The following is a 27,236-nucleotide window of genomic DNA, read 5'->3' as shown; positions in this document are numbered from 1 at the left end:
ACATTGCGCATACGCCCCGTTGGCCCCGCAACCTAGGAGAATATTTGGCTCTATGCTCTGTGTGAGTGTGCCTGGTCATATCATAATTGAAAATCGGCAACCTTGCTCGAACATTGAACATAACAACATTGATACACAATATCTAAATAGTGCAATCTGGCAGCTGGCCAAGAGCCACTGTTATGACTCATGGTAAACACTCCTCCTCCGGCGTATTGCTTTTTAATTGGCAGAAAAATATGCTCCGGGCGGGCGGCATTAATATATGTATAAATCCAACCAATATGACACACATTTCATTCAATTTATGACGCACAGCTGACACACTTTTCCCACACTATCTCACCCACACACACACACACACCACACACACACTTGTACACACAGGTTTTTCTGTGCGAAAAATGAATTACGACTCGTGGTGCTTTTTTCTGGTCGCTTGTTTTCGTTTGGCTGGATGCTCAATTTCCTGCGATTTCCGTCACGAAAAAATTTAATTATAGGCAATAAATTTGAATTTAATAGCCGAGGCATTAAGTCGCCGCCGGCACAGAACAGGCATTGTCTCTCGCCTCGAAAAGCACACAGTAAAAGAACTGAGAAACCCAAATAGGAGAAGGAAAGTACACATAAATAAGCCAGGCGAAGAAGGATTAACGCAGCAATATCATGGCCAGAGGAGGAAAGGCGGGAAAACTGTGAGGAAAAGCCGGCGAAATGGGTGTGTCAGCACGTGTGCTGTTTGATGGAATGCTATGCTCGTATGTGTGGCTACGGTTATATCCGATGCTTAAATGTTAAGCTCCCAGCAAGTCAGGCCCCACAGCTGAAACTCATCCATGCTTAATTCTCCGCTGGGAAAATGAATGACGTTCTGCTCACAAACGAGTAAACCCACGCCTGTCCAGACTCTGTTGCAATTAATTCAAACATATAATATACGTTGCACTCTAATATATTCATGCGCTCGCATAACGATGAATATGTTTAATTAGATGCGAGGATGGGCACTTGATTGATATGCACTCAGACCACTCATTCGATCTAAAATTAGCTGCATATCCAGCCTATTCCACATCCTACTCGTATATCCATCTATAATCCTGCATTCAGCTGGTCGCTAATTAAAAATTCATTTTTCCCCTTCCCAGCGATTGTCTGTTATTTGCCTCTCTACTCACGCAGCGCACTTAATTATGTATGTCAAATTTAATTGGCTTGTCAGTCCAGGCAAATAGGAAAACGGACACGCTATTAATAGATTACAGCCAGAAAAACAAAAAATAGAAATGAGCCACCGGAAAATGGGATAGCAACGCGCACCTGGCGTATACGTAATGCATGTGCTTCATGTGAATTGCTTTATACACACGCGAATATCACTTTCCGCTAAATAAATATTTGCATTTTACCTAATTTCGCCCGGCTCACATGGCGCATAACGTCTGAATTTTAAAGCAGCACCGAAGCAGCAGCAGCAGAGGGAGATCCACAAATCTGACATTGTCACATGTCGGGAGCTGCAGCTCCTGCCTTAAGACACATCCTGGGTGGCGCACAGCACCCACAGTGACATTACGCATACGCCGCATATGCTGGATGCAGAATGCGGAATGCGAAATGCGAAATGCTGCACTTCTCGTGCGCTCAATAAAGCCAAGGAAGTGGAATGAGCGAGTGTAGCTGTAGCTGTAGCTGCATCTGCAACTGCGACTGCCTGTTAATAGTAATTTCAGTCATATTTGCCAGTGGAACTAGCAGTCACGACTCCCGATAAAATGTCAACTTGGCGTCGCCTGTGATGTGGTAACCTAGATTTCGCTAAGGCACTAGCATCAACACTGAGTACGTGGGAGATTGCCAGGCTCCGGCAACCGCAGCTCCCACTCTGGATCCTTAGGCAACCGCAAACACGCAGGGAATAGAAAGTCCAGACAGTCGTGTGCAAAGGACTTTATTCTACGGTGACGATAACACTTTAAATAACATGATAAACATATTGTTGAGAATGAAATAGAGCATATGTATTCGTAGGAAAACTTTTCATAAAGTAATGTGGTAAAAATATTTAAAAGGACATCATGTGATTTAACCCGCATTTCAAGCAAACAGGATAACTTAATATATAATTTTTATAAATGCATTATAGTTTATGAGTGTTCTACTATCCACATGCCCTTGGCTGTAAAGTACCCACAGCTTTTCTGTCAGTGTGCGATTTCATGGCCAGTTTTCTAGGTTGTTCTTTTAAGTTTAATGACTGCAGGGTCGAAGGATTTTTAGTTGCAGTTGCGGCTGCCTCTCAGCCTTATCTGTGTTAATTAATGTGTGCAGCTACATGTCGGGATTAGGCCAAGATGTGCCTGGTGCCTGGTGGCTGGTGGCTGGTGCCTGGTCCAGAAGCCATCAGCTGGCCAATTATGTCGGCAAACAAGAAAGCTGGCATTAAACTTGTCACTTGGCCCCGTTTTCCAGCCAACCCATCTGCCATCCCATGTCTCCGCTTCTATTGACGCCCTCACAATGAGCCGAATAAGGCGAATGTTTGCGAGAGGCTCAAAGGGGATTACAAACGAAATTGACCAAAAACATAACAAGCTAACAAGATGCCTGTTGGCCTGCGTAAGGAGCCACCATCAACAGCAACATCACCATCACCATCACAATGGCAGGATAAGCAGGGCAACAACAGTTTATAAAATCATGTGACAAATGAGGGTTGCTTAGCTCACTTAGTCGTCCTGTCAGATGTCCTCCTGCCTCCGACTGGGACTCCTATTTATCCGTCTGGTCCATCTGTCATTTGTCTGCAAGCACATGGTCTTTATGACGCATGCCTCACTGTGGCAAATTGCAGTGCCAATTATGGTACACTTTCCAGCTTTATCGGGATGACAATGCTCTCTGCGAAGCTAATTTCCGAAAATTCCTGAGCCTCAAAGTGGCTGCATAAGTGAATGTGTTCTAAATAACTTTCGTTTGCTTATGACTTTACCACTTTTGCTAAATTTATCAGCAAACACACGTTTCAATTACTGAAATTGAACTAGGAATAAGCATTACCAGGTTTGTCATTTAGATTTAGAGCTCCCTTTGTAAACACACCCATATTTATCGGAGGTTTTTTAATTAAAGCCGATTCTATTAGTGCAACCTAATGAATTGCAAATTGTGCACCGAAATCTGTGTGCTGGAATCAACTAAAAGGTTTGCGTTCGAATAGGGAAGGTATGTAAGTATTGATTTTACTGGTATCCCTAATGCCTATTTAGACTGCTTGTTAGGCGGCGTACACCTAACAATTCCCTGAATTCAACACCTGGGGGTATTATCCCCCAATCTTTGCTCCTCTTAACAATTTTCGAAATGTTTTTTTCCTGTTGCCTGTTTTCTTGTTTTCCTGTTTTCCTTCGGCTGGCTGAAATGGAATGTGTGTTGGGCTTTTGGCTTACTTTCTGGCTACATTCATTATAATGGCTTATTGTAGCATGAAAAGTGTGTCAGTCATGTTAGGTTGCAATAGCGAAATGGGAAACAGAGCAACAGGGGAAGGAGAACGGGAGGGGGAGGGTGGCATTGGGACATTGGATGAGGAAAAATCGGCAAGAAGGAGGAGCCCAATGATTGTGGACTGAATGCATTGTCCTTTGTTTGCACTGCACTAAGCAAACACAAAAGCCAGGCATTACCCACGCTAGCACACACATTGGCAGAAGCACATCCTTCGCACACATGCACACCCACACACACACATAGGGCCACAGGAGCATGCAAGGACACTCTCCGAATGACACACAAATTGATGAGCATCGCGTGCGCCGAGTCTTTTGTTATTTTTTGCTTCCTTTTCTTTTGTACTTGCCACAGTTTTTGATTGATTTCTTGCGGCAAGTCAGCGACATTTCACCACTCACTCATGCCCAGCCACCCACTCTTCCGCCCCATTTCCACCCACATCCTCCCAACTCCCCCCTTTCCGCTACTCGGCTCGTAAAGCGGCTAAATAAAACAAGCCACATTCATAAAAACAAACAGAAATGGAACGCACATGCACAGACACTCGAAGTGCCGCATTTAACTGGAAATTCCTGTTGTCGTCAATAAATTCGTTGCATTCAAATAATTGAACGAAATAATAAAACCAATAGCGAGGCACAATCACCAAATTGCCGGGGCAAGAACGTGAAGATTTTGATGCCAATTTTATGTCGCTACGGTGAAGTTGAATGAAACAAAATGAGTCCGACCTTTAATTCAAGAAAATCAGATTGAAGGTAATGTAAGTACTTGCACAGCAAGTAAATATTTAGCATTTAATTTAAAAACCTAATTTCCACACTTTTGTTTTCAACTGCATGCCTTAAATTATAAAAAATGTTGCAGTCCCAGTACAACACTTTCAGTTTATTTCTTGAACAACTTTTCCTTTCTTGATTGAAGTGGATTGGTTTTCCAACTAGAAAGAGGAAAACGAATGCAGAAAGCAACAGTTTGCAACCCACAAGGCCACAGAGCTGGCTGTGTGTGTGAATAACTCAGTTGATTAATAACCAGCAGGGGGAAGTCATATCTGTGCAATTGGCAAACGCAAAAATGCTGTTTTGCAATCCGACACAAATTGCAAAAGCTGTTGAGAGTGGCTCCACTCCAGACGTGAACCCATTTGATCCTGTGCCGCATGGCAGTTGCCCTCTACGCTTTTCCATTTTCCGCATAGCGACAAAGTGTAAATTAATTAGCAGTTGAACTGCTGCACAAATCCAAAACAAGCAACAACGATGAACAACAAGCGAAAGCCAATCAATAAGTCAAACGGCAAGCTTTGCCCATTAAATATGCAATTAGGAAAGTGGGAATATACGAATATACGGGGGCTATCATGGCGGATACGTGCTGGGGCCCGGCACAACTTTAATTAGCAACTATATTTAATTAATAAATTTATTTAGGGCCACTCACACTCTTACCCACATGCACATGCACATCTACATCCACATCCGCTCACAAGCGCATAAAACAATTCGAGTATTGTTACAGCTTAAAATGCAATTGCAATTAAAGAGCAAAGTTCAACAAAATACTCGTGCATTATGCACAACCACAAACGAGCAAATAACGCTCCCCAGTCTCCTGTGAGTGTGTGCGTTAGCTGGTTGGCCGCATCTGTGTGCGTGTGTGGTTGTGTGTGCCTGTGTGTGTTTGTTGTACGTTGTATGTTGTGTGTTCGTTGTGCTCTGCGCATTGCCGCGCATAAATAAACAACGCAAATTTGCAAATATAATGCACATGAAATTTACAAAATGGCTGCAGAAGCGGGAGTCTCACGTCTCTGTGTGTGCCTGTGTGTGTGTGTGTGTGTGTTAGTGGGTGGGTGGGCGTAAACTTTTGGACGCGCCAACAAGTTTACACAACAAAATGGCGGCACCCATACAGGCGCACGCACCCACACAGGAGTGCAGTGCAAACAGCAACTAAAAAATATATATGTTATATGCACATACATGTACATACACATGTAGAAAGTAGCAAACTTTTTTTTCGGTAAACGCAATGTTTATTGAGCTTACAAAGTTTTCCAAAAGCCCCCCCGCAATCCCCTCCTGTCATCTTGAGGTGAAACGATTGGGAACAGAGATTGTGTGTTCTCGAGCAAATGGTATTTGTATTTGTTAGACGCACAAAGGGAATTGTTGTTCAGTTAGCGGTTTCGGAAATTACAACATATACGTTGATTAGCTGCAAGTTTAGGTTCATGGGTGATTTTCATATGTGCTTAATTTATGTTTACAACATATGCATTATATGCTGTCATTTTCTACCTCTACGTCTTTTACAATTTCAGTTTTTCTACATTTTAATAAATATAGAAGGCTCGTTGATTTCGTGTTTTAGATAACCAATAATAACATAATGTGTTATCATATTTTTGTGAATATTTTGTAATATTCAATTTAATGTTCTATATAATATATGTAAATGTAATTAATCTTTATTTTGTACTTATTTAAATAGTAAGGTAGGATCTTAAATGAGCCAGTTGAGACCATTTTATAATAACAATACCCACATGTGTGTGCCCCTTGTCAACCAGGCAGCTTGACAAGACTCTTGGTGACTGAGGCAGCGACGTGAAAGGAATACTGTTTGTTTCGTTTGTTTATTAGTGGAATTTTTAATCAAAGTTGCTAAAGTTGAAGGTAGACATTCAACCTGAAGTTGCGCAGTATCTTGGGTTTTTTGCGCTGTGTTATTTCTGTTTTCCACTCGTAATCAGGCGCCCGCTTGGCTTGTCTTTTGCTTTCTGCCGTTGCTCTGCACATCCCACTGCTTTCACCTTTCTCCTCCCGCAATGTTTATGTAATTCCTTTGGCAGTTTTGTTGGCCAAACTCTTGAAACTTTGCTGCCATGTAAACTGTCAGCGTCTGCACACATACACATACACACACATACACCCAAGGAAATAAACACACACATGCGTACACAGCAGCGCTTATCGCACTAAAGTCTAAACTTTTGTTTACACGTTGCGCCCTCGAGACACGCACAAAAAAAAAAAGTTGAAATAATACAAAACACAGAAGCCAAGCTTACCTACGAAAAGTGCCTTGAGCTGCAGTGTGGTTTTCATATTTTGCCAAAGTTAAGCTGCATGTATTTATTACCTTTTGTAAAACTGAATCGGAAAAATTGGAAGTAGAAGCCGTACTTTAATAACTTAAGCACATATTTCATATTGCTCGACGTCTTGATTGTCTTTTAACTAAAGCGTCGATAAAATGGCGATGAAATTTCTCTCGATTTGCATATTTATCAATGCATCGATGCGAGTGAAATATTACGCATACGCTCTGTATGCCACCGAAATGAAAAAGGGGCCACGCCAAACGAGGAAACGGACTTGTAGCCAAGCAAATACACATGTACGATTCGTGACTTACTTGTGCAATATTTTTCTCGAAATATTTACATTTTTAGCATATTTATGCTCTGCCAGACAACAACAATATCAACAACAACAATAACAGCAACATGCAAGGCAGCTGCAATTTCGGACTTGTTGTTATTTACTAGACCGTACACAGCCATTGGCAATGCAAACAGAATCCTAGACATGCCAAAGGACGAAGCAGGTCGACACAAGCAGTTACCTTTTCCACCCCCAACCTATTTCCATTTTTGCAAAACATTTACAACTGTGTTAAACTGGCAAATGGAAATACTTGCCATACTTCATAAACTATTTTTTAAGGCAAATGCTTGACCATAGCCAAGTTGAGGTTGAGGCCGCACAAAAGTTGCACCCTATTGCTGGCCCCCAGCAAGAAGATCAGAAATAAATACAAATATAAAACGGCAGCGGCAGTGGCAGCGGCAGCGGCAACAAAAACGGTGCAAAAAGCAAGCCACAAGCTGCAAAGACCACATAAAATAGGAAAAAAGCTGGCAAAACAGCAACAGAATTCAATTTCCAATAACGAAAAAATGAAAGAGAAACAACATCAACAATATGGTAGGCAAAAACCACAAACTGGCAAGGGCCAGAGGAAATGAACACACCCAGAGTCGTTAGTGAAATACCCTTTGAATCTGGTACATCTGCTCTATGAATGAAAATATATAACAAATTAATTTATTAAAGCAAAAAATAACTTAATTTCAAGAGATATACATGCCATATTAGAAAATATGCCTATCAAATACATTACTAATTAACATAAAAAGTATTTAATGCAACAATGAATGGTTTATCATGTAAGTATTATACTTATATACCTATTTTGATGTGAAATGTTTCTAAATTTCTTAATTTATTCGCGTTTTTAAACACCATCCACCTAATCTGAAGCTTTCGTTCCGCGGAATTTCCTTCTCTTCTATAAATATTACTCATCCAATCTTGAGCCTTCTGAACTGGAGCACCATTCACCATACAGAGTTGGCCACGAAACATCACTTCATCAGCAGGAGCAGGAGCAGGAGCAGGAGCAGGAGCAGGAGCTGGCTTTCGGGGAGCTTATCTAAGCCTTCAGCCACAACTTGGCCCCAACACAAAGAGCGGCTCACAACATATGCCGCACACCTCCAAGTAGGTCACAATAGCCGAACATCCTGCCAGGATGCCGTCCTCACCTCGCCGTCGTTGTTGTGCATGCGATTTTGGGTTTTATTTTGTGTGCGCAGCTTGTTGAAATATTTTTGTAACAAGCTGGTACAGAATCCCAGCCAAAAGGCAAACAACGCATTCCATGGAGCCAGAAATAAAAGTTACCAAAAAGCCGAGAGCCAACCAAAAGCAAATATGTTGCGGCAATTAATTTTAATTAATTTTATGTTGTTCCGCAAAAAACGAAATCCCTCTATCGATTGCCCGCCGCCCCAGTTGTTCCAAGAATTTATTGCAAGGATTGTTAATTGTGCTGCGACTGCGTCGGGGGTAGGAAAAAGGACTCCTTAAGTAACCGCAAACTGTGGACTTAGGCAGCCTTTAAAGTGAAATGGAAAGCGCACGAGCAGGAGGCGGTGGCCATTAACCCAAAAAAGGGAACATGCCAAGGCCGGGATATCGATGTCCTTTCCGGCTAATGTGTCCTGGAAAAGGGGCGGTGTGTGTTGGGCGGGTGGTGGCCTCACTTAGGCATCGCTTAGCGATAAAGGCGACATTTTGGACAAAGGGCGGGGCCCCATAAACTTTAAACTGTAACGGGTCGACTGTAAATTGTGGCAAACTCAGTCACAAAAACAACAGATAGTCTCCATTTCGTTTGGCTGCTGAAAACATATTCTTTGTTTTTATCCTGCGCTTCTGCAGCCGAGAGTGAAAAATCGTTAACCTAATTTTCCTGCTACCCAGCTTCTGGATCCTTTTGTCCTGCCCCCCTTCCCCTCTTCCTTTCCACAAAGTTGTTGTTTTCCCTCAAAGCTCTCTTGCCGCCTCCATAAATTTTCTTTATCTTTATGACTTGTTTTGCTTGCCGCCCTGCGTTTCCCCAACTCGCTGTTTTGCCGATTTCAGCTTATGTATATGTATATACTTGTGCCATTTTGCTTGCGTTCAGAGCCGCGAGTGTTAAATAAAGCGCGTTAGGCTTTCAAAAAATAGGGATTCAAACAAAGGACCCGCTGAAAATTAGCTGGGGAGAATGTTCTGGCTTCTTTGGTTTTTGTTAGATTTTCCCATGTTTTTGTCTAATTTTTATGACCCCGCAGTCGTGTGTTGAAAAAAGCAGAGATACAACTCTCGAACAAAAGACTTTTGCGGCTGTCAATTTGCTTTCTGTGGGACAGTCGATAGATAAAGTCAGCTGGCATAGTTGGAGTTTAATTTAACAATTCTTATTAGTATTCCTTAGATTCAGAGATACTCATTAATGCTTTCCCGGCATCTAAGAATACATCTATAGTGTTGTTATATCTGACCAAACTATGAACTTCTAAGCTCTAACAAGCTCGTGAAAATGATTAAAATTTGGCATTCAATTTCGAGCAAACTGCTGCGTAAATTCGCACAGAAGTGGCGACAGCATTTAGCCAGCTGCAAATGAAGGCAAATGCGGCGAATACTGGCCGCGACTGAACATGTAAAACTCATTTGGTCGAATTGGGTTAATTGCATGAGCAGCTACTAGCGGCACTTAATAAGCCACATCGGTGCACAAGTGACACGAATATGTGATGAATGTGCGAATGCAATAAACTCCGACTGGCACTGCAAATGCAATTATGCAGTGAGGCCTGTGGAGTAATTATACCCCTTACTTGTGCAGCCAGAGGGTATGCTAGGTTCGAGAATCAGTATGTAACAGGTAGACGAAAGCGATAAAATCTGACTATTAAGACTAAAGAACTCCATTCCATTCAAGCTACAGCACTCGTTTTACCGCTTTTATATCTCAAAGGGTATCTTACAGTCGCGACACGTTCGCGCCTGTTTTTTCAATCGAATTATAATGATATTACCAAGCAATTTGTAAGGGAATCTCTCGAAAGCTGATTAACAGTATACGCTTATATCGGATCGATTGGTCAACCGGTTGCAAGTCAAAAATGGTTTAATTATGCAACGCCGGAAACTTAATGCATGCATCATAAGCGGGCGGACATCAGGGCGTATGCGTTATGCATTTCATCGAATTGTTGCGGCTGCAGCGGAAATTTAATTAGCGTTTTTGACCCCGCTAATTGAGAGCCCAAGGGCCTGCGAAGGTCTGCGCCGTAATCTCGGGCCGAAATGTAATCAAATTTATGGGCAGCAATTGGCAGGACGCCAATAAAAGCGGAAACGTAAGGCGGCCCCATAAACAAAGCCATAACAAAATGGCAAGAAAGTGCCCAAGCCGAAGCCAAAGCCAAATACAAAGCCAAAGCCAAAGCAATATGCAAATGAATAAAACGCGTCGTCTGTCAAATGGCCAACAGCTGGCAGCCAGCTTTTCACCCATAAACAAGCCAACAATGGAAGCGGCCATGAATTTCTTTGAAGAAATTTTCAATTAAATACGCAGAAAGGAGTCAAAGCCGAAGAGGAAAATTAGGAATTAATTAAGACAACAGCCCAGGCAAGTCAGGCGCGGTAGTCAGGGTGTAATTTCAAGCGGAAACCCGCCAAACAAACACAACTAACAAACGCCTTGGGTCAGGACCAGGACTACGACCAGGACCAGGATGTCGGAAAAGCGGTAGCTGGGAAACTGGGAAACGGGAAATCGGGGAAAACCCAGAAAGAGATGGCGGCTGGAAATTTATTTGTGCGTTGATTGCGCGCAAATGATGATCATTTAATTAAGCACGCAACGAAGAGCACAACTAGTCGAGGGTTTTTTGCGGAGGTGCACGGAAGAGCGGGAAAAACGGGAAAGCGGGAAAAGCTAGGGAAAATCCCGCCGCGTCTGCCGGATGTGGCTGGGCAGTTCAATCTGTTTGTGTTTTGCACTTCCCGGGCATTTTGTGGCCTACTCCTCGGCAGGGACGTTCCCTGCTGCGATATTATGAAATTCTTTTTGCGGCCTGTTCTTCTTCCACTTTGATTGGTTTACTTAACGGCCTTTGTCTGCTGCCATCAAATATTCCCTCTTCTTTCATGGGACTTTGATTTGAAATTTAAATTTTGCGGCTACTTCACAGGTCTAAGACTGTAATCCCGGTGTTGGAGCGGGCATTTCGGATTTTGGGGACATCTGAATATTTATTTTTAATTAAAAACGAATTGTGGCCAAATTATTTGAGTTTCGACCAATTACAGAAGATGGAAGAAGTCTTGGATTCATTTAGGACCAGAATTAATTAATTGTATGAATTTGTTTTCAAAAGTTTTTGATGCTCATTAAAAAGATTTCAATAAAACTTTGTTGAGCAATCAATAAGTATCTGCTCCTATTTTTGCTTAAATAAGTCACCAGAAAGTGAAACTCTTTGACTGCCAAACGATTTTTAATTAAAATCTAACTTGTGTTTTGACAAAGTAGCAATTTCAACAAAATATACTTACCAGTTTTATGTACGAGCATAGTGCCCTACAGATTTATGCGATGAAATGAAATTCCAGCATTTTTCATCAGAACAAACTTTTTTCTGGCGTATTTCAGTTATTAAAGCATGTACTATACTCGTAAAAAGCACTAAAAAGCACCACTTCACCAACCCTATTTTTCTTCTATTTTAGCCATTTTAGCCATTCGACCCTGTGGCTCACTAACTGTGAGTGTAACCAGTTTTTTCTGCATCTATTTCGCCAGCGCTATCAACTAAAGCGCGCTCCTGGGATTTTGCCAATACCGCATTTTGCAGCCATATATAACGAGGAGCTCATTTAAGTTCGGGAAACCCAATACTCCAGTCCACCCACCACCTCCTGCTGATCCATTTCCCAGACAAGGTTGCGGCAATTTGTGCACACACACAGCCACACATAACAAACACATAACAGTTATAGGAGAGACATTAATACCAAATGAAAATTGAAATTATGTCTATACACTCGACAAAGTTTTACGGCAGACAGAGGGAAGCTAAGCGGGGGACTAGATTCCAAACTGCCTCTGGTTTATGCGCGATCGATATCTAGATGAATAACCATTCAATTATTTACCCTTATTTATTAAAGATACATGCTCCTTCGTTCATACAAAGCTAATTTATAAATTCTATATCAAAACACTATAAATGTGCGTGAGAGCTTCTGAAAAAGTTTTCTCAGGGTAGATCCAGTCAGCACATTTTATATACTACCAATTTTTCCAGTGACAAAACTTATTTCATTATCAACATTGTGATTTTAATAATGTAGTTTATTTTTAAGAGTACCTAATTTCACTTCAAGTTCTGAATTATTTAGTTCGAGTTATTTACCGCATAAACGTGCTGTATGTCGAGTTTTGTGCCTTTTGTGTCTGTGTTTGGATCGACGCGCACAAACAGTTATTTTTGCTCCTGGAGGGCGTGTTCGCACACACACACACACACACCTCCCACTTGCCACCCCCGAGAATCACAAGCACACACACGCACACACCCCCAACCAACCACCCACACCCATAATCAATGATAATCCGGTGGCGTATTATAACCGCATTAACAGTTAGGCACGTCCAACACAATTCGTTACGTTTCGATAGATTTTCGTGTTTATTTCAGATAGCAGACGAAATATAATTGTATACAATTGATGCTGCACTCGATGCGGACTAGGAATTCAATTGCAACCAGTTTCGATTTTAGTATTGCGGATTTACTGAACAAACCCGCGCGCAGAGAATTGAAATCGACGAGCCGTTAGCCATAAAATCTTCATTATTTTTGGCCACAGACACGCAGTGCGGTTGTTGAAAGTTGCACAAAGTGACATGGGACTGGGTGAAAGCCCGACCGCCAAGAGGAGCATCGAATTATAGGGAGAAATTGTGGTGTTCTGACCACAAAATCAATCAAAAAGTGAATGAAAGGTCATTATGGAAAAGCGCAGACAGCCACAAGATAAACGACATTTTAAAAGTCCACCAGACCGCACAGCTGTGATCGAGTGTTCAATCAAAGGCAAGCAAAACAATTGATTAATTTTAAATTGAGCTTGAAAAATGCACATCATCAATTGCGGCCACAAAAGCCGAACTGTGATTGAATATGGAATTGAGCGAAGAAGTTGATACCAATCGAATTTACCAAACAAATATTTTGATAGTAAATTTAAGGGAAATTCTAGTCCCTAAATTCCAGTTTAATTGTAACATTTTGCTCGACTTTGGGCTATTAAATCACCAATAATGCTATTTCCCTCAAAGCAAAGAACATACGTTAAAAGTTGCAGCCAAATTGCACCCCAAAAATGGAAAACTATTTTCCGCTAAAATTTGATTATTCCGCTGGTTCCGGGGCAACTGCATTAGAGCATAAATCCATGTCAAGTCGACGTCAAATTCAATTAGCTGACATAATTCCATTTGGGGACGCTGACAGATGGCAAACGGGAAACGGCAAACTGTAACCCGAAATGGGGATTTTCCCTTCGGCCAAATGTACGTAGCTCCCATTGCCAAAAGTTGTCAACTTGGCCAAAGGGGGTGGGGGCGGTATACGAGTATAGAAGGCTAGAGAGCTAGATAGCAAAGCGAAGTCATAAATTTTGAAAATGGCAGCGGCACGTGGAAATTAAGTGATGAATACTTTAGGGCGCATAAACTTGCTGCCACAAAGTGCGAGAGTGCGCCAGACAGAGACAGGCTTATGCACACATATATACATACATGTACATACATATACATACGTACACATGTTTATGTGGAGGGGAGCTAAGTCGATTTAGGTCGCCATGCCCGGCCATATAAAATGTAAAATTGCTGGAGCGCAACGCACCCACTCACAACGCGCCCAGCTCTCGACAGAAATATTGAAAAATGTGGCAAGCGCTGAAAAATTTTGCAAAATATTTTGCAGGCACTAACCGCCGCCCTCCAGCACTCCAGCCAGCCACCGGCCATATATCACAGTGATGCCTCGATGCGTGGCCAACGTGGCGTAAGCCTTTTGGGCACTATTAACCGACCGCTGGTCTCCACGTCCACGGTTCACTTACCGCCCCTCGTACCCCTCGCAAAAAGATGTGCTAATCCAATTATTATCAATTCAGTGACGGGACCGGGGCTGCAAAACTCGCCCTTGGCAACGGATGCAGTCCTAATGACGTTATAAATAAACAGGAGCCGAAGTCCTGGGCAGCTAAAGGATTGCGCAGGATATTCTTACCTGGAAAGGGAAAAACAAAAGCGAATTAGCGGACATTTTGCAGGGGGAAAATGAAAAATAAAATGTTAGATATTGGTATATTTTCTATAACTAAGTAGCACATACTTATACATCGAGCTAGTTGAAAAACTATGAGTGCCCAAAACAGCTTAAATTTCCGATCAGCACTGTGTGGTAAAATTTCCAACTATGCATAGAATTCTTTCCTCCTGAAGAATTTTCTCACTGCATAAAAATAAGCTGATTATAACTTTGGCAAATCCGCACAACAACGGTTATCAATATCCTTCTGCATAACTCTTTGCATAACCTACATCAAAGTTCAGCATTTTCCATTAGAGGAGCTCATTAAAAATGCACAAGCCAGATAAGTAAGGTGCCCTAAGCCCGATTTAAAGTCAACTGCGCGTTGGCCTTAAATTTTCAAAACAAATAACAATATTTGCCACATTGCCTGAAGGAGGCAAACAAACGCGGCAGTTGAAAGGAGGAGGGGAGTCTGCAAATTATCTGGGGAGCATCAGAGTTTCGAAAAGGTTTTTTTAGGGCTCCATTCTCGCTGATTGTGAAATCGATAAAGTAAATCGCTGAAGCGATAACATAATAAATTCTGCGTTTCACGCTCAACTACACCACACTGATACTGCGCTGTAGTTGTTTCGAGGAAGGTGCTGCTGATATTTATATACCTATCACAGTTGCTCGAAAGGGTGCCCCATAAATATTTATGATCTCCAATTGTGTAGAAAGGTGGAGCAGGTCTGCAGTGCAACAATCAATTCAGCTCCTTACTTTATTTGTTTGTTTGTTTGTTTTCATGTTGTGCACATAATTCAATGGAGCCGGCTTCCACTCACTCACTCACTCACTCGCTCGCTCGCTTCGATAACAATAAGAGCAACCCTTTTAGGCCCTTTTTTCGCATTGTTGTTTTGTGTGTCTAACCCTCGAGGAACTTCCGCACTCAAAAGTTGGCCACAAACGAGAGGAGCCGGCGAAAAAAGGTTGGAAAAGCGAAATGGCATATGATGCTCGGGGATTGTGTGCGATGTAAGTGGTTCACATATCAGAGATGGCAGACTGTACCTTGTAAATCTGTCATTGATTCGATTAATCGATAATGGCCGATTAAAAATGTACAACTCATCCCGTGGGTGCCATAAAATTATATTATCGGTTCATTGTAATTTATTAATGAACTGCCATATAATTTTATAAAACATATAGAGTTCTTCTGGCGAATTTCACATTTGTTTTCCTTATCTTTACCCCTTTAAATGCCACATCTCTGGTGGTTTTTTTTCGCAACGACCGCCAGAAAAAACTTTTCAGTTCTCAATTCCCTGTGGCATAACTGTACTTTCATATTTGCTGATTTGACATTTATTTTGCAGCCTCGGTTAGTGACGGCGAAAACCTTGCGCATTGGTTGGCTGAAAAAATTATGAGTGGCATTAAAATTTGATGACTCTGTGCCGTTCCCTCAGGAAATTTCTGCCCTTCGGCATTAGTTGCCTTTTCATTTCCCTGTTTGTGGGTATGCAAAGATTTTCAAGGCATTCAATTGGCGGTAACAAATCAAGAAGGTCGACGACCCCCATCAATGCCAACTAAGCCATAAAGCGCAGGCAACCACGGAATGCGATTTACACAATGAACGACTTTGCATTGTCCTTAAGATTCCTTCAAACAATTACAAAGAAGAAAACTATATTTGCAGGGAATAGAGAAGTGCATCTTTATAGACAAATTCCTCATCAAACGAATGTACACTGAGCAAATTTAATTAATTTTCACTGTTGATTATTAAATATTTGTATATTCATTGTTTGAGCATTCGCGTCTAGAATGTTTTAAAAGCATTTCTATTGAAGAACTCTTTCGTTTTAATATAAGGAAAATATTATTTGAATACTTTATTATTTCAGCTTTCATTTCGTTTTCTCGGGGTCAGACTGGCCATTTAATTGCTGTCCAGCAGCAGAGTGAAACGGTCCTTTTCCCCTCCGACTTTCATAAACAGCTCGAACATATTTCAAATGTCGTGAGAGGAGGGGAGCCGAAGGATATATAAACAGGACAGTCGGGCAGCTTAAGTGAAAGTGTTTCTTCTTTGGCTCGCTTTGCTGCCGCGCAGAAGTGCCACATAAATTTTTATTTAAAGAACAACAACAATACGGCGAGTTTATTACACATTCACTGGGGTTAACCTCCGGTTAAGTCGACGTTAATTGAAAGTTAGTGCGGCGATGTTATTAACACTTTCGGACCGTCTGCGTGGGACTGTTAATTAAGTTAAATGTTCTCAAAAATTATGCAGCTCGAGAACTTAGTTAAAGGTATTAAGCCAAAGTTACTGCCAGACCGGCCTTAGTAACTTTGGGCGCAACTTTCTGACCCCGACAATAATTTACACTTACGCAAAAGTTGGCGAAACTCTCTGCCCATTCCCAACCTACCAATAAGTCGTTGCGGTCGGTTAACGCGACAATAAAAAACACTTTAAAAAATGTGCCCATTGTTCTGGGCTTAGGGGTATGGGGTGTGGGGTGTGGAGAAGAAAGAAACTTTTAATAAAAAGCAGCTACATTTTGGGGTTGCTTTTGGGTCCTTGGAGGTGGGGCGAGTGGGGCTGGTGGGGCGAGCATCGTCAAGTGAAAGTGCCCGAAACTTGGGCGTGGAAATTGCAATTTCTTCTGGGTCTATTTTCCACAGGGCGTGGCGCATTGAGGCATAAATAACAGCAACATTATTCACACCGAAACGACAACAACAACAGCAGCAGCAACAACAACAGCAGCGACCACAGCGGGGAAATGAGAATAGAGACTAGAGAAAGTGCCCCCCGTAGGATGCTAGAATGCTAGGATGCTCTTGTTTTTGTTGTCCTCGGCTACTAAGCAAACTCGGGCGGAGAAAGCCAAGTTAAGAGCAAGTTTGTCTGCCAGGCAATACCATGCCATGCCATCCCAGCAACAGCAGCAGCAGCCAAAGTTTATATTTGGTTTATTTACGCTTAGCCAAGTTTTTTTTCCTATTTTGTTTTTATTTGTTACTTATTCTACAGTTTTTGGAGGGGGGACCAAAAGGGAAGGGGGCCGAAGTACATTTTTTAACGCTTTAGCAAATTTTCTGGCGCTTCAAAGTTGTTTTGCGTGTATTTGTTGTTTGTTTTATTGGACCAAACTTTTGTCTCGCGCTTTTGAAACATGCAAAAGTGAGTTCTTAATCCCCCAGATGCCTGAGAGTTTTTAGTTAACGCAAATTAGGAGAACACAGGTTAGCCAAACCTCTTTGGGTTGCTGATACAAGTAATCCTTAAAAGTTGTTGCTGCTGATAAAAGTATTTTTATTACATTTCTTTTAACACATTCTATCCTATGCGTATGGTCTTCAAATTTGTAGCCTAATTTTTACACAACCCCAAGATTGTTTTCTTTACTCAACCATAACGTCCCATTAAAAACCAATCCACCTATTTGAACAACCCCAAATCTCCAGATTTTCAGAGCCCTGGTATAAAATCTCACCCTCGAGGAAACTCTAATTAGGTTAAGGTAGATGTAGTCGGTAATCTTCACAGGGGCTCAGTTTTATTTCAAGAAGCTCACGGTTCATATTTAATTTTCCACCATAAAATTGTGTTTCTTATTTTGGTTTCGGGGCTTTGAAGTTGTTTGGGCTCAGTTCGTTTCTTGGGTTGTTTGTCGATGTGCCGCCGCATTTATTAGCACTTGAAGGTTTTTTCTCGCGACAGATTGCTTGCAGTGCCACGCCCCTCAGGAAAATTGACCCTCTTCGTTGTTTTTCTTTCCGAACTTTGTTTACCATTTGCCGCAAATGACACCCACCCGGCGGCTCTCGTTTTCCCTGTTATTTTCCCGCTTGACGCGTTCAGTCCCCTCAGTTTCCTTTTTGCCGGCTCATTTCGAATGCATCGGCAAGTGGTTAATTTAGCCATGGGCTATCGGATCTCGGCTATCGGTCATCCGAGCGCCTGGAGGAAATCTCATTGAGTTTATCTCATTATACGCCTGATTGACCATAAAAATTGGATCATCTATCGAAGTAAAAAAGTTGTATAAGAAGCCGCAGCTTTGATCTTTCCTCCACTTCCTTATATTCCCAAACTTTACTGTGCAGCCATTAACTTGCCGCAAAACAAAAATATGGCCTGTCCCCAGGGTGCAATCCTTATAAATTGCTTCCACCATCTAGCAAAATGCTCCTTCTCCACTTCTGGTTTCCACCACTCCGCCAACGTCTGGTGCTCATACTCGTAAAATTGCTTAATTAAATGAGTTTTATGTCCTATTGACAGTCGCTCAAACGGAATGCGAGAAAATTTATGCGGACTTGTCACGTAGCCGACAATTTGTCTCAATCATAATTTTCCCCTATCTTACTATTTGTTTCCTTTTCTTTTTCGGATTCTCGAATTCCCTGATTCTCGGGCTCGGTTCACTTTGTCGGTGTCCTTAATTAAGGCCTCGGGACTGCTGTCGTTTGGCCAGGGCAAAAGATACAATCTAAAGGATAACAATACACGCGTGATGTCCTGTCAGACAAAATAGATAAATGTCACACGTTGCCTTTGGCCTAGAAAGCACAAGACATAAATGAAAGAAACTGGTCTAACTCGTGTGACATGGGGAATTGAAATACATAGATATGTTATATATGAAGTAAAACATAAACGTACTTCAATCAATTCAAAGAACAAATAACCATTATATCGCGTATAAATCATCCTGCGTATTTAATGTCGCCAAACAATTTACATTCAATTTTATCGCAAGCTTTTTAATTTCACGTTGTCATGCTCCCCACATTCCCCGTTTAATGATTTCAAAGTTCAGCGCAGAATTAAAATACCTACACTTTCCAGTAATATAAATCACAAAATGCGTCTATAATTTGTTCGCATTCTTCAGGGAAATGAGTCGCCAGACTTTTGGAGCTGGCGGGGGGAAGCCCGTGAAGGAAAGCCTCAAAAGAAAACCCAGACGCACAACAAGAAAAGTGAAACACTCACGGGGCCACCACAAACAAAAATGCCGCCCACCTATGAAAAGGCGCACCCACGATTCTCAGCACATTACGCAGACATAAATACAGACAAACAAAGTTTTGTGCGACGCGTTTCCGATTTCGGCGCTGTTTTCCGGTGGCAGAGGAAAATGGGAAACGGGAAGTGGGAAACGGGAAAGGGGAAAAGGGGCACGCATGTTGTCTGCCGCTTGTCTGGAAAGAGACAACTCTGTTTGGAAAAACTGCGCGGCGTTCAGGCACCTGGCAGAAAAGATTTATAAAGACCAAAAAAGGTGTGTCGGGGTGTCTGTGTGTGTGCGTCTTAAAGCTGCAGGTAAAAGGGGGAAAATTTACGAGCCAGACGGGAAACCCTTTTGCAGCAGAGGAAGTCCCTTTTCCCGCCCACTTGCGCCCACCCCCGGCATAATTAGGCTGCCATTAGCAGTTGGGGGGCACTCAGCCATACATAACGCGCGTTGTGGCAAGCAAAAAGTAACCGCAAGGTACGTTTTTCAAAATTCTCCCTGTTTGCACAGACCATAAATTTGTGTTGAAGGGTTTTGTGATCATATCGCTTACACATTTCCATGCAAATGCATTATTAATGAGCGGATTTCTTTCGGGGCGCCACTGATTTATGTGGCACAGTTAATTAGGATCTCGATTTGCTGCCCCAATTTGCGTTGCCTACTTTTCAGCGTCGCTTGGTTTTATTTCTGCATTTTTTGAGTGTTTGTTTAATATTGATTTTGTTCATACTGCCGCCTGCAAACATAAATCAAAAGACAGTCATTTGTGCTGACAAATGCAAAAAATGCAGCCACAATAAAATAAATAAACTGCACAAATATTGCGTTTGACATGGCAAACTATATGTAAATGAGTAAAACGGTCAGCAAATGCATTTCACCGGAATTTCGCAATTTCCAATTGCAGATTTTATTACCTTCCGATTTGTCATGCAAGATACGCAGTGAAAAAGTGCGCAAAGGTTACTCGTTTGGAACCGAAGACTTAAATATGCTCGATTAATAGACTTGGCCACTTTAAATATATGTTTCTAATAAAAACCTAAAACGTATATTTATCCTGAGCTTTATGCATTCCTGCAAATATTCACGAGCTAAAAACACATTAAATATTTAATTGCTTTTTATTTTGTTCGCTGCGAAATTACCACTTTTTCGTAAGGGTATTTCGTATAAGTAAAAACTCTGTATTATTTGACAGTTAATTTCCATCATGCAAAAAGTCAACGAACTTTACTGGTGTATTTTCAAGCACATTTACATTTTAATCATTTGAGCATTTAACATGATTTTCTCTTTGCACATGGAAAAAATGTGAAAACTAAACAATGCATTAAACAATAGCTAAACTAGATCAAAGTAATTTGGTAAATAAATATTCATAAACACGGCCAATCGATCGGAAACATGTTTTGCCCAATTAGGATTATGGTAATTCAAAACATTTGTGTTTTAATTTAAGTTGAATTAATCGTATTCGGGTTTCCTTGCAATAATATTGATTTAAATTTACCGAACGCAATAAAAACGTGAGCCAAATTGTGCAATTGATTGTTAATTAGCCCAGGTGAAATATGTCCTTATATCTGACTTCTTTTTTTTTCCTCCTGTTTTTAAACCATCAAGCATACGTTGTTCAATTGATTCATTTGTGTAACACACCGCGAATAATATAAATATAATGTAATTTTAATGCGTGGCGAATAAATAATTGAAATGGGCTTAAACGCAATCTGCTGGATAGCATTTAATATGGAGTAATACTGTTAAAGTAAAGATCCAAATAAAGCACTGAAAACTGTGGAAGTTTGGGGGAACCGAACCTGACATTATATCAAATTTCATTCATTAATTTCCATTTGCCAATGCCACGCCTGTCTGACTCGGTGGGTTCATGCTATTGCCCCGGCTCAAGGATTTTCCCATTTTCCTTCCTTGGCAACCGCGCGGCCCACTGGAAAACTTTCACTCTCTGTGTAATACAAAACCTGGGCACGGTTTTCTTGTCTTCTCTCGTGTTCTGTTGCGTTGTCTAATCATGTATGAATGAATAATGATATGAATTTGACAAGGCACAATGTATACAAAGGAAAGAACTGAAGGCGGGTGGGGCAGGACGAACGCAAAGGACATGCAGACGAAATTTATTCATGCAAGTAAATGCGGGAGAAATGGAAACGGCTGAGCTGGGAAAGTGAGCCAGCGAAAATGTTGTTTGCCGTGATTTTAGCCATGTAAAAGAGCTACCGCTTCTCATTTTACATCCAGGGGGAAATCTGGATTTTTTTGGGGAGCATTGGCTGCTTTAATTACGACACTTTAAGCTTTAGCCGGCACTAAGTAGGTGCAAGTGGTCGGAAAGAACTCGGAAAAACACTGCTCCCCTCTACAAAAAAGAGCAGGTAAAATAAGAAAAAGTATTTACATTTATTATTAATGTACTCATGCTTCAGCTTCAGCTTCAGCTGAGGAACAGACTGAACAGCGCCAGACGCAAGGAAATTGCGTTGTCAGCAGCAGTTTCAAGATCTACGGCTCTGCCAGGAGCTCATCTCGCTTTGTGTTATGAATTCTTAATGTATGACTCCGGACTTATAGAGGCGAAGCACTCCCCAACCTAAAGAAGTACGCAATGAACAAATCCGAAATGCTTAGGGCCATAATCTGGGTTCACAAACAGGTTATCTAATGGATCAGTTGCTCAGAGAAAATAATGGCACATATATCTACAGTTTCTCTTTGAAATAATTTGAATATATATACGAGTATGTTTGTTCAAAATTTAAGTCTGCCGAATTAAACATTTTCCATTTCTTACACGATTTTCCCATTAGCTTTGCACACAAGAGCAGCTCAAATAAATTCTCCTGGGAAATAATCCCCATCCGCAGTTGCCATTTTTATCATGCGAATACGATATGTTTGGCTTGTACATGCGCCTTATGCTCTCCGCTTCCCCATGTGCTTGAACAAAAAATTACAAACATTTAAAGTTTGTTTGAAATTGAAATAAAAGCGAACAAGCTCAATGTTTGCTGTTTCTTATGTTGTCTGTGAATGCATTAAATATGCGCAGAAAGATATTGTCATGTGAATGTATGCAGCGTACAGTTAAGCACGTTGTTATCGATAATTATTTAGCAGAGAGCAGAAAAAGTAAAATTAGCAAGAGCAACAAAAAATCGAGTGAAAGTGCGCAGCGAAAGTATTAACACAACTACAAAGACGCACGTCCTGCCGCCGCAGTCAAAAACAAATGGGCAGCGGCGAAAGCAGCAGCCAGGATAATTGCCCCAATGGACGTGGCAATTAACGAGCTGAGAGCCGCAAGGACTCGCCAGGACTCTGGACTCTGGACAATGGGCCGCAAGTTATGCGGCACAAATTGCGAACACTTTGAGGGGCGGAATACTGTTTTCCCGGTGGTGGGTCGTAAAGTGGCACTGACAACGGATCAGTGGGGCGGGGGATTATCGCAGCCACCAGCTACCTTGCGACCATCTCCGAATTCAATCAACTTCCCTCTTTATTTGTAGGCCAATTAATTTTGCCAATCTAGCCGGTAAAAGCCATCGGCCTAAACAAGTGAACCCCGGCCTGATAAATCGTATATTCAGGCACTGTGAGAAATGTTTGGTAACTCAGAAGTAAAGGGAACATCGAAAGTAGCAACCGAAATCTAAAAATTGTTAAGCCTAAGACATTAGGATTATCACCCAAACAAAACCCATTGCTATTAAGATAGAGCACCAATTATTTGCAACAATTAAGTTGAAACCATAAAGTTAATGCCTTAGAAATGGCTGCGTTTCTTTCAGTGCCTCGAGGCCGTTTGCCGTGGCAGTCATTTCAAATGCAACTTGCCAGAGTGCAACATTTCATTTTGGCTTGCAAAACGCTCGAGAATTGACTCAACAAAAACCCCGACAAGCAATAAAAATGGCAAAAACAGAGACGAACCGAGTACCAAAACCGAACTATCAGCCAACAAAAAAGCATAAAACTGTTGCGAAAATGCTTCTTTCGGCGAGTGTGTTTCGTTCTGGGCCAAAAACAAAAACTGTGACAAGGCGCAAAGAGTGAGCGGAGAAAAAATGGCAGGACTAAAACAAATATTCAGCAGGAGGCAAACTTTATTTCGGTTTCAATTTGCGATAAAAACAGCGACAACAGTCGCCGGGGCAGCGGCAAATGAAATTTAACAACTCGCCGAGGAGCAAACTCGAATGGCAAATGCAGTGAGAATGGGCATCGGGGGCCTGGCAGCCAGAAAGGATAAGGCAGGACATTGGGGGCGACTTGGCACAAAAGACGGGCAGTGCATTTCCCTCGCGTTGCAATCGCTGTCGCTGCTTGTTTTTGAACATTCATAATAAATTTTGCGCTGCGAACCTCCTTCGACAGCAAAAACAAAAGGACCTCCAGTATATCCTATAGTATATCCTTTTTGCTGCTGCTCGTAGTTTCTTCTTGCTATGCCGCCTCCAACCAGTTGAAATGTAACGGATGTTAGAGTTGCGCACTGAAAATTATATATAAACAGGATATGACAGGCAGGAAGCCATTGCCCCTTGGCCCACCACGCCCCCAATCCACCCACTTCGACTACGATTCTCCACCGCCCCAAGTCGAAGTGCATTGCTAAGCTTTTTTGCTATCCTGCTGCTCGCCCCTCTCCGCTGCTTGAATTTTAATGCCAAATGGCATTCCGGATTGGGCCAGGACTCGGTCTCGGTCTCGGACTAAGGGAGTATCAGGACCAGCTTCGGATGTGCCGCTGGCCAGGACTAAACGGCTATCAGGGGAAACAAGTTGAGACGCAAGTGACAGGAGAAGCAGGAGTTCTGGAATTCCGGGATGGATATTGTGTCCGGGGGCATTAGTTCATATTTAATGCGAAATGCATAGTGTTCTGCGAAATGTGTTATATATATTTAGGTAGCTGATAAGCTTGTTTTAAGGGAAAAACAAATAAACTCCATGGATACCAACTACTTCAAATATTGCTTACTTGCTATCTTTAAACGATTATACTCCATTGTTGTTTATCCTACCCAAAAAAGTTTCTTAAATAATAATTCACTCTATATCAAGGATTCTTCGGGGGAAACTCTGTTTTGCGTTGTGTTTCCTTTCTGAAAAATAAACACACTCTACTGCATTTTAAGTGTTAAACAGCAAAAACACTCGCCTGAATAGCAAAGCATAGTGTAGTTTGCGATAAAGTACGGGCACAAGTCCTTTTCGCTATACTTTATGCAAGTATAAGCACAAGTGCAGAGCTCTCATAAATCACGCATACGCACTGTGGCAGACTGCCTGCCGCAAGAGGAAAAACTATAAATAAGCCAGACGACACTATAAACAACCAGGGAAAGAATGAAGTTTATGGCCCAGAGATGTATAGCTCGTAATGCCCATTTAATTACTCATATGAGAGATAGCCTTTTTTATCCGCCCCCCGATAAGCTTTAAAATCAAAACATCAAAAATGGGAATTCCGCTGCTGATTTCGAATGCGGCAGGATAAGAATGAGCTGTGTGGTGGCAGGTCCTTTCGCTCTCTTATTTATATTGAACAACTTTATCCAATTTCTCGTTTTGCGCTGAGACCAGCACATCGCGCATAAGCACGTACAAATCGCATTTCTTAGGCTCCATCCTTCCGCTTTTCCGCTTCCTGCTTATCCTTTTTTATTTGGCCCTGCATGTGGGCCAGGCTTTGGTTGTTTAGCTGTCAGATTTACTTGTCTCACTGGGTCGTCTGAATATCCTGCGAGCTGCCAGTGTGTGTGTATGTGTGTGGGTGTGTTTGTGTGGCTGTGTGCTATAAATCGACAGCTAAATCTGCAAAAACATTGATAAGACAAGCGACACGCCAATGCGGCCAAAGGCATTTTCCAACCCCACCCAAGCCAAGCCCCCACTGATTTAACCCAAAATACCAAAACGAACCGAAAATGTTTAGCCAACTTGCTGCGAAATTGCTTTTCGATTTATTTTCCTTGCGTATGTAGATGCCCATACATCTGTGTACATATGCATGTCTGACAAATTGGGAGAGAGGTAAAGTAAGGCATTGTGACAAATTAGTCTGTTGCTGAGCTGGCACAAATTATGAGATCCTTATCCCCATCTCAACGATTGAGTAATAACTGGAGTGGCACACAGGACCCAGGACACACTATGTTTGACCCATTTTGGTTGGGGCACTGGGCCAAATTGGGATTTTGGATTGGATTGGCTTGTTTGAATTTGAATTTATAACAATTGAAAAGCGCAAAATATTTGCCCGAAAATTGATGCTGCATATCTGCTGAAATTCCAATTAAGTGCAAATTTGTGAAAAATATAAAGCCAGCATTTTACGTTCCAATTTAAGCACATCGAAAATATGTTTTAATTAAACGTAGCTATAGTAACCAATGTGCAAAGCTAAAAAGCTTGGGAAGTTTTTGAGGTTCATTAATTCAAGGGAATATTTCTAAATATGTGTTTAGTCAAAGATCATCTACTTTACTTTTATTATAGTTCATAGTCAATGATTAAGGTTTCCAATTCAGTTTTTAAGCCATTTTGGAATGAGTTATATTATACCAACGAAGATTTAAGCAAACACTCAACTGCAGATACAAAACCATCTAATGGATGCAATCCCTTTATTGTTAGGATCCTATTCCGAAGTACGAAAAATTACATATTATCTGGCTAATATAAATAAATTGTTCTTTATTTAGATTCTTTAAATTAAAGAACAATCCCAATGGTGTATTAGAGCACTCACCTAACGTCTTGGTCCACTGGGCGGTGGGTCGCCAGTCGGGATAGTGCTTGGGGAAGAGCTCCCGGGTCCAGTAGGTGTGCAGCACCACCTTGTAGACGGCCAGCCGGTCCAGGGTGCAGCCCGTCTGGGGGGCGGGCTGGGTGGCCGGGGGCGTGGCCAGAGAGGCAGTCGGATTCAGATTCAGATTCGGAAGGGGACTGGGATCATCGGTGTAGTAGTAATTACGATTCAGATTGGAATTCGAGTTCAGATTGGCATGCTCGGCGGCAAACTTGATGCTGTTGTCCCTGGATTCGCGTGGTTCCGGCTGGTTTTCGACACTGTATGCGTATATGGATGGGTTCGAGATGAAGGAGGCGCCATAGGAACTGGCGGCACTCGCTTTCGAGGATATGGAGCCGAGAGCCATGAGGATGCACAGCAGCCAGTGGGCCGGAAAGTCTGTTTTCGGTGTCGCTCCCATTTCGTCAAATGTTGCGTGCTAATTCGCTTGCCTTCTGGCGGCTATTTTTGTTTTGATATAATTTATATTTCTCGCTCTTTACTTTTTCTTTTTTTTTTCTTTTTTTTTGTTTGCCGCTTACACTTCACATTTGCCTTCGGGCCGCCGCTTAAAAATAAACGCACACACACACTCGCGGCATTCACATATTTATTTTTGGTTTCTCCAACTTTGTACGCTCTGCGTTTTCTTCACTTTTTGGACTTTTGGCGCGCAGCAAGCTCAATAAATTCGATATGGGTGCGAGTTGGAGCAAGAACTTGCCACAGATTCAGAACAACCGCCCGCGTTGAGAGTTCGTCGCGGACTGAGCAAATGTTGCGGCAGGCAATGAAAACATGGGCCATGGAGAGAGAGCACAACGGTGGAGCACTGCAGAAAACGAGAGAGAGAGAGAGTGCGGAAATGCGGGAGAAAATGAACCATCCTTTGGCAGAGAGAGCATTGAAATTTCCGTGTTGGGGAAATTCTTATCGTCCAACTGTTGTTGCGGCGGTGAAAAAAGAAAGAAACAGCCTGTTGAGCTCCCAGCTAGCTGTTGTTGCCTAAGGACATTTTTTAGAGCCACTGGGTTAATGTTAAGCTTTATGTTAACTTTTACGGTTCTGTTAACAGCTAGGACTAACATTTAATTATGAGGAGAGTGATAAATTA

The 27,236-nt window shown here is 41.9% G+C and overlaps 1 protein-coding gene across 1 annotated transcript in view; it reads right to left on the bottom strand.

The window, feature by feature from the left end:
- The window catches only part of LOC122613222, a 42,574-nt gene extending 15,698 nt beyond the window's left edge, over positions 1–26,876 (bottom strand). The window contains exon 1 of the mRNA XM_043787294.1: positions 26,081–26,876. Coding sequence (XP_043643229.1) covers positions 26,081–26,543 — 463 coding nt within the window. The 5' untranslated portion in view covers positions 26,544–26,876. The remainder of the gene's footprint in view (positions 1–26,080) is intronic.
- Between the last annotated feature and the right edge of the window lie 360 nt (positions 26,877–27,236).

This window comes from Drosophila teissieri, chromosome 2R, assembly GCF_016746235.2.
Source record: "Drosophila teissieri strain GT53w chromosome 2R, Prin_Dtei_1.1, whole genome shotgun sequence".
Lineage (NCBI taxonomy): Eukaryota > Metazoa > Arthropoda > Insecta > Diptera > Drosophilidae > Drosophila > Drosophila teissieri.
This window is presented reverse-complemented; position numbering and strand designations above follow the sequence as displayed.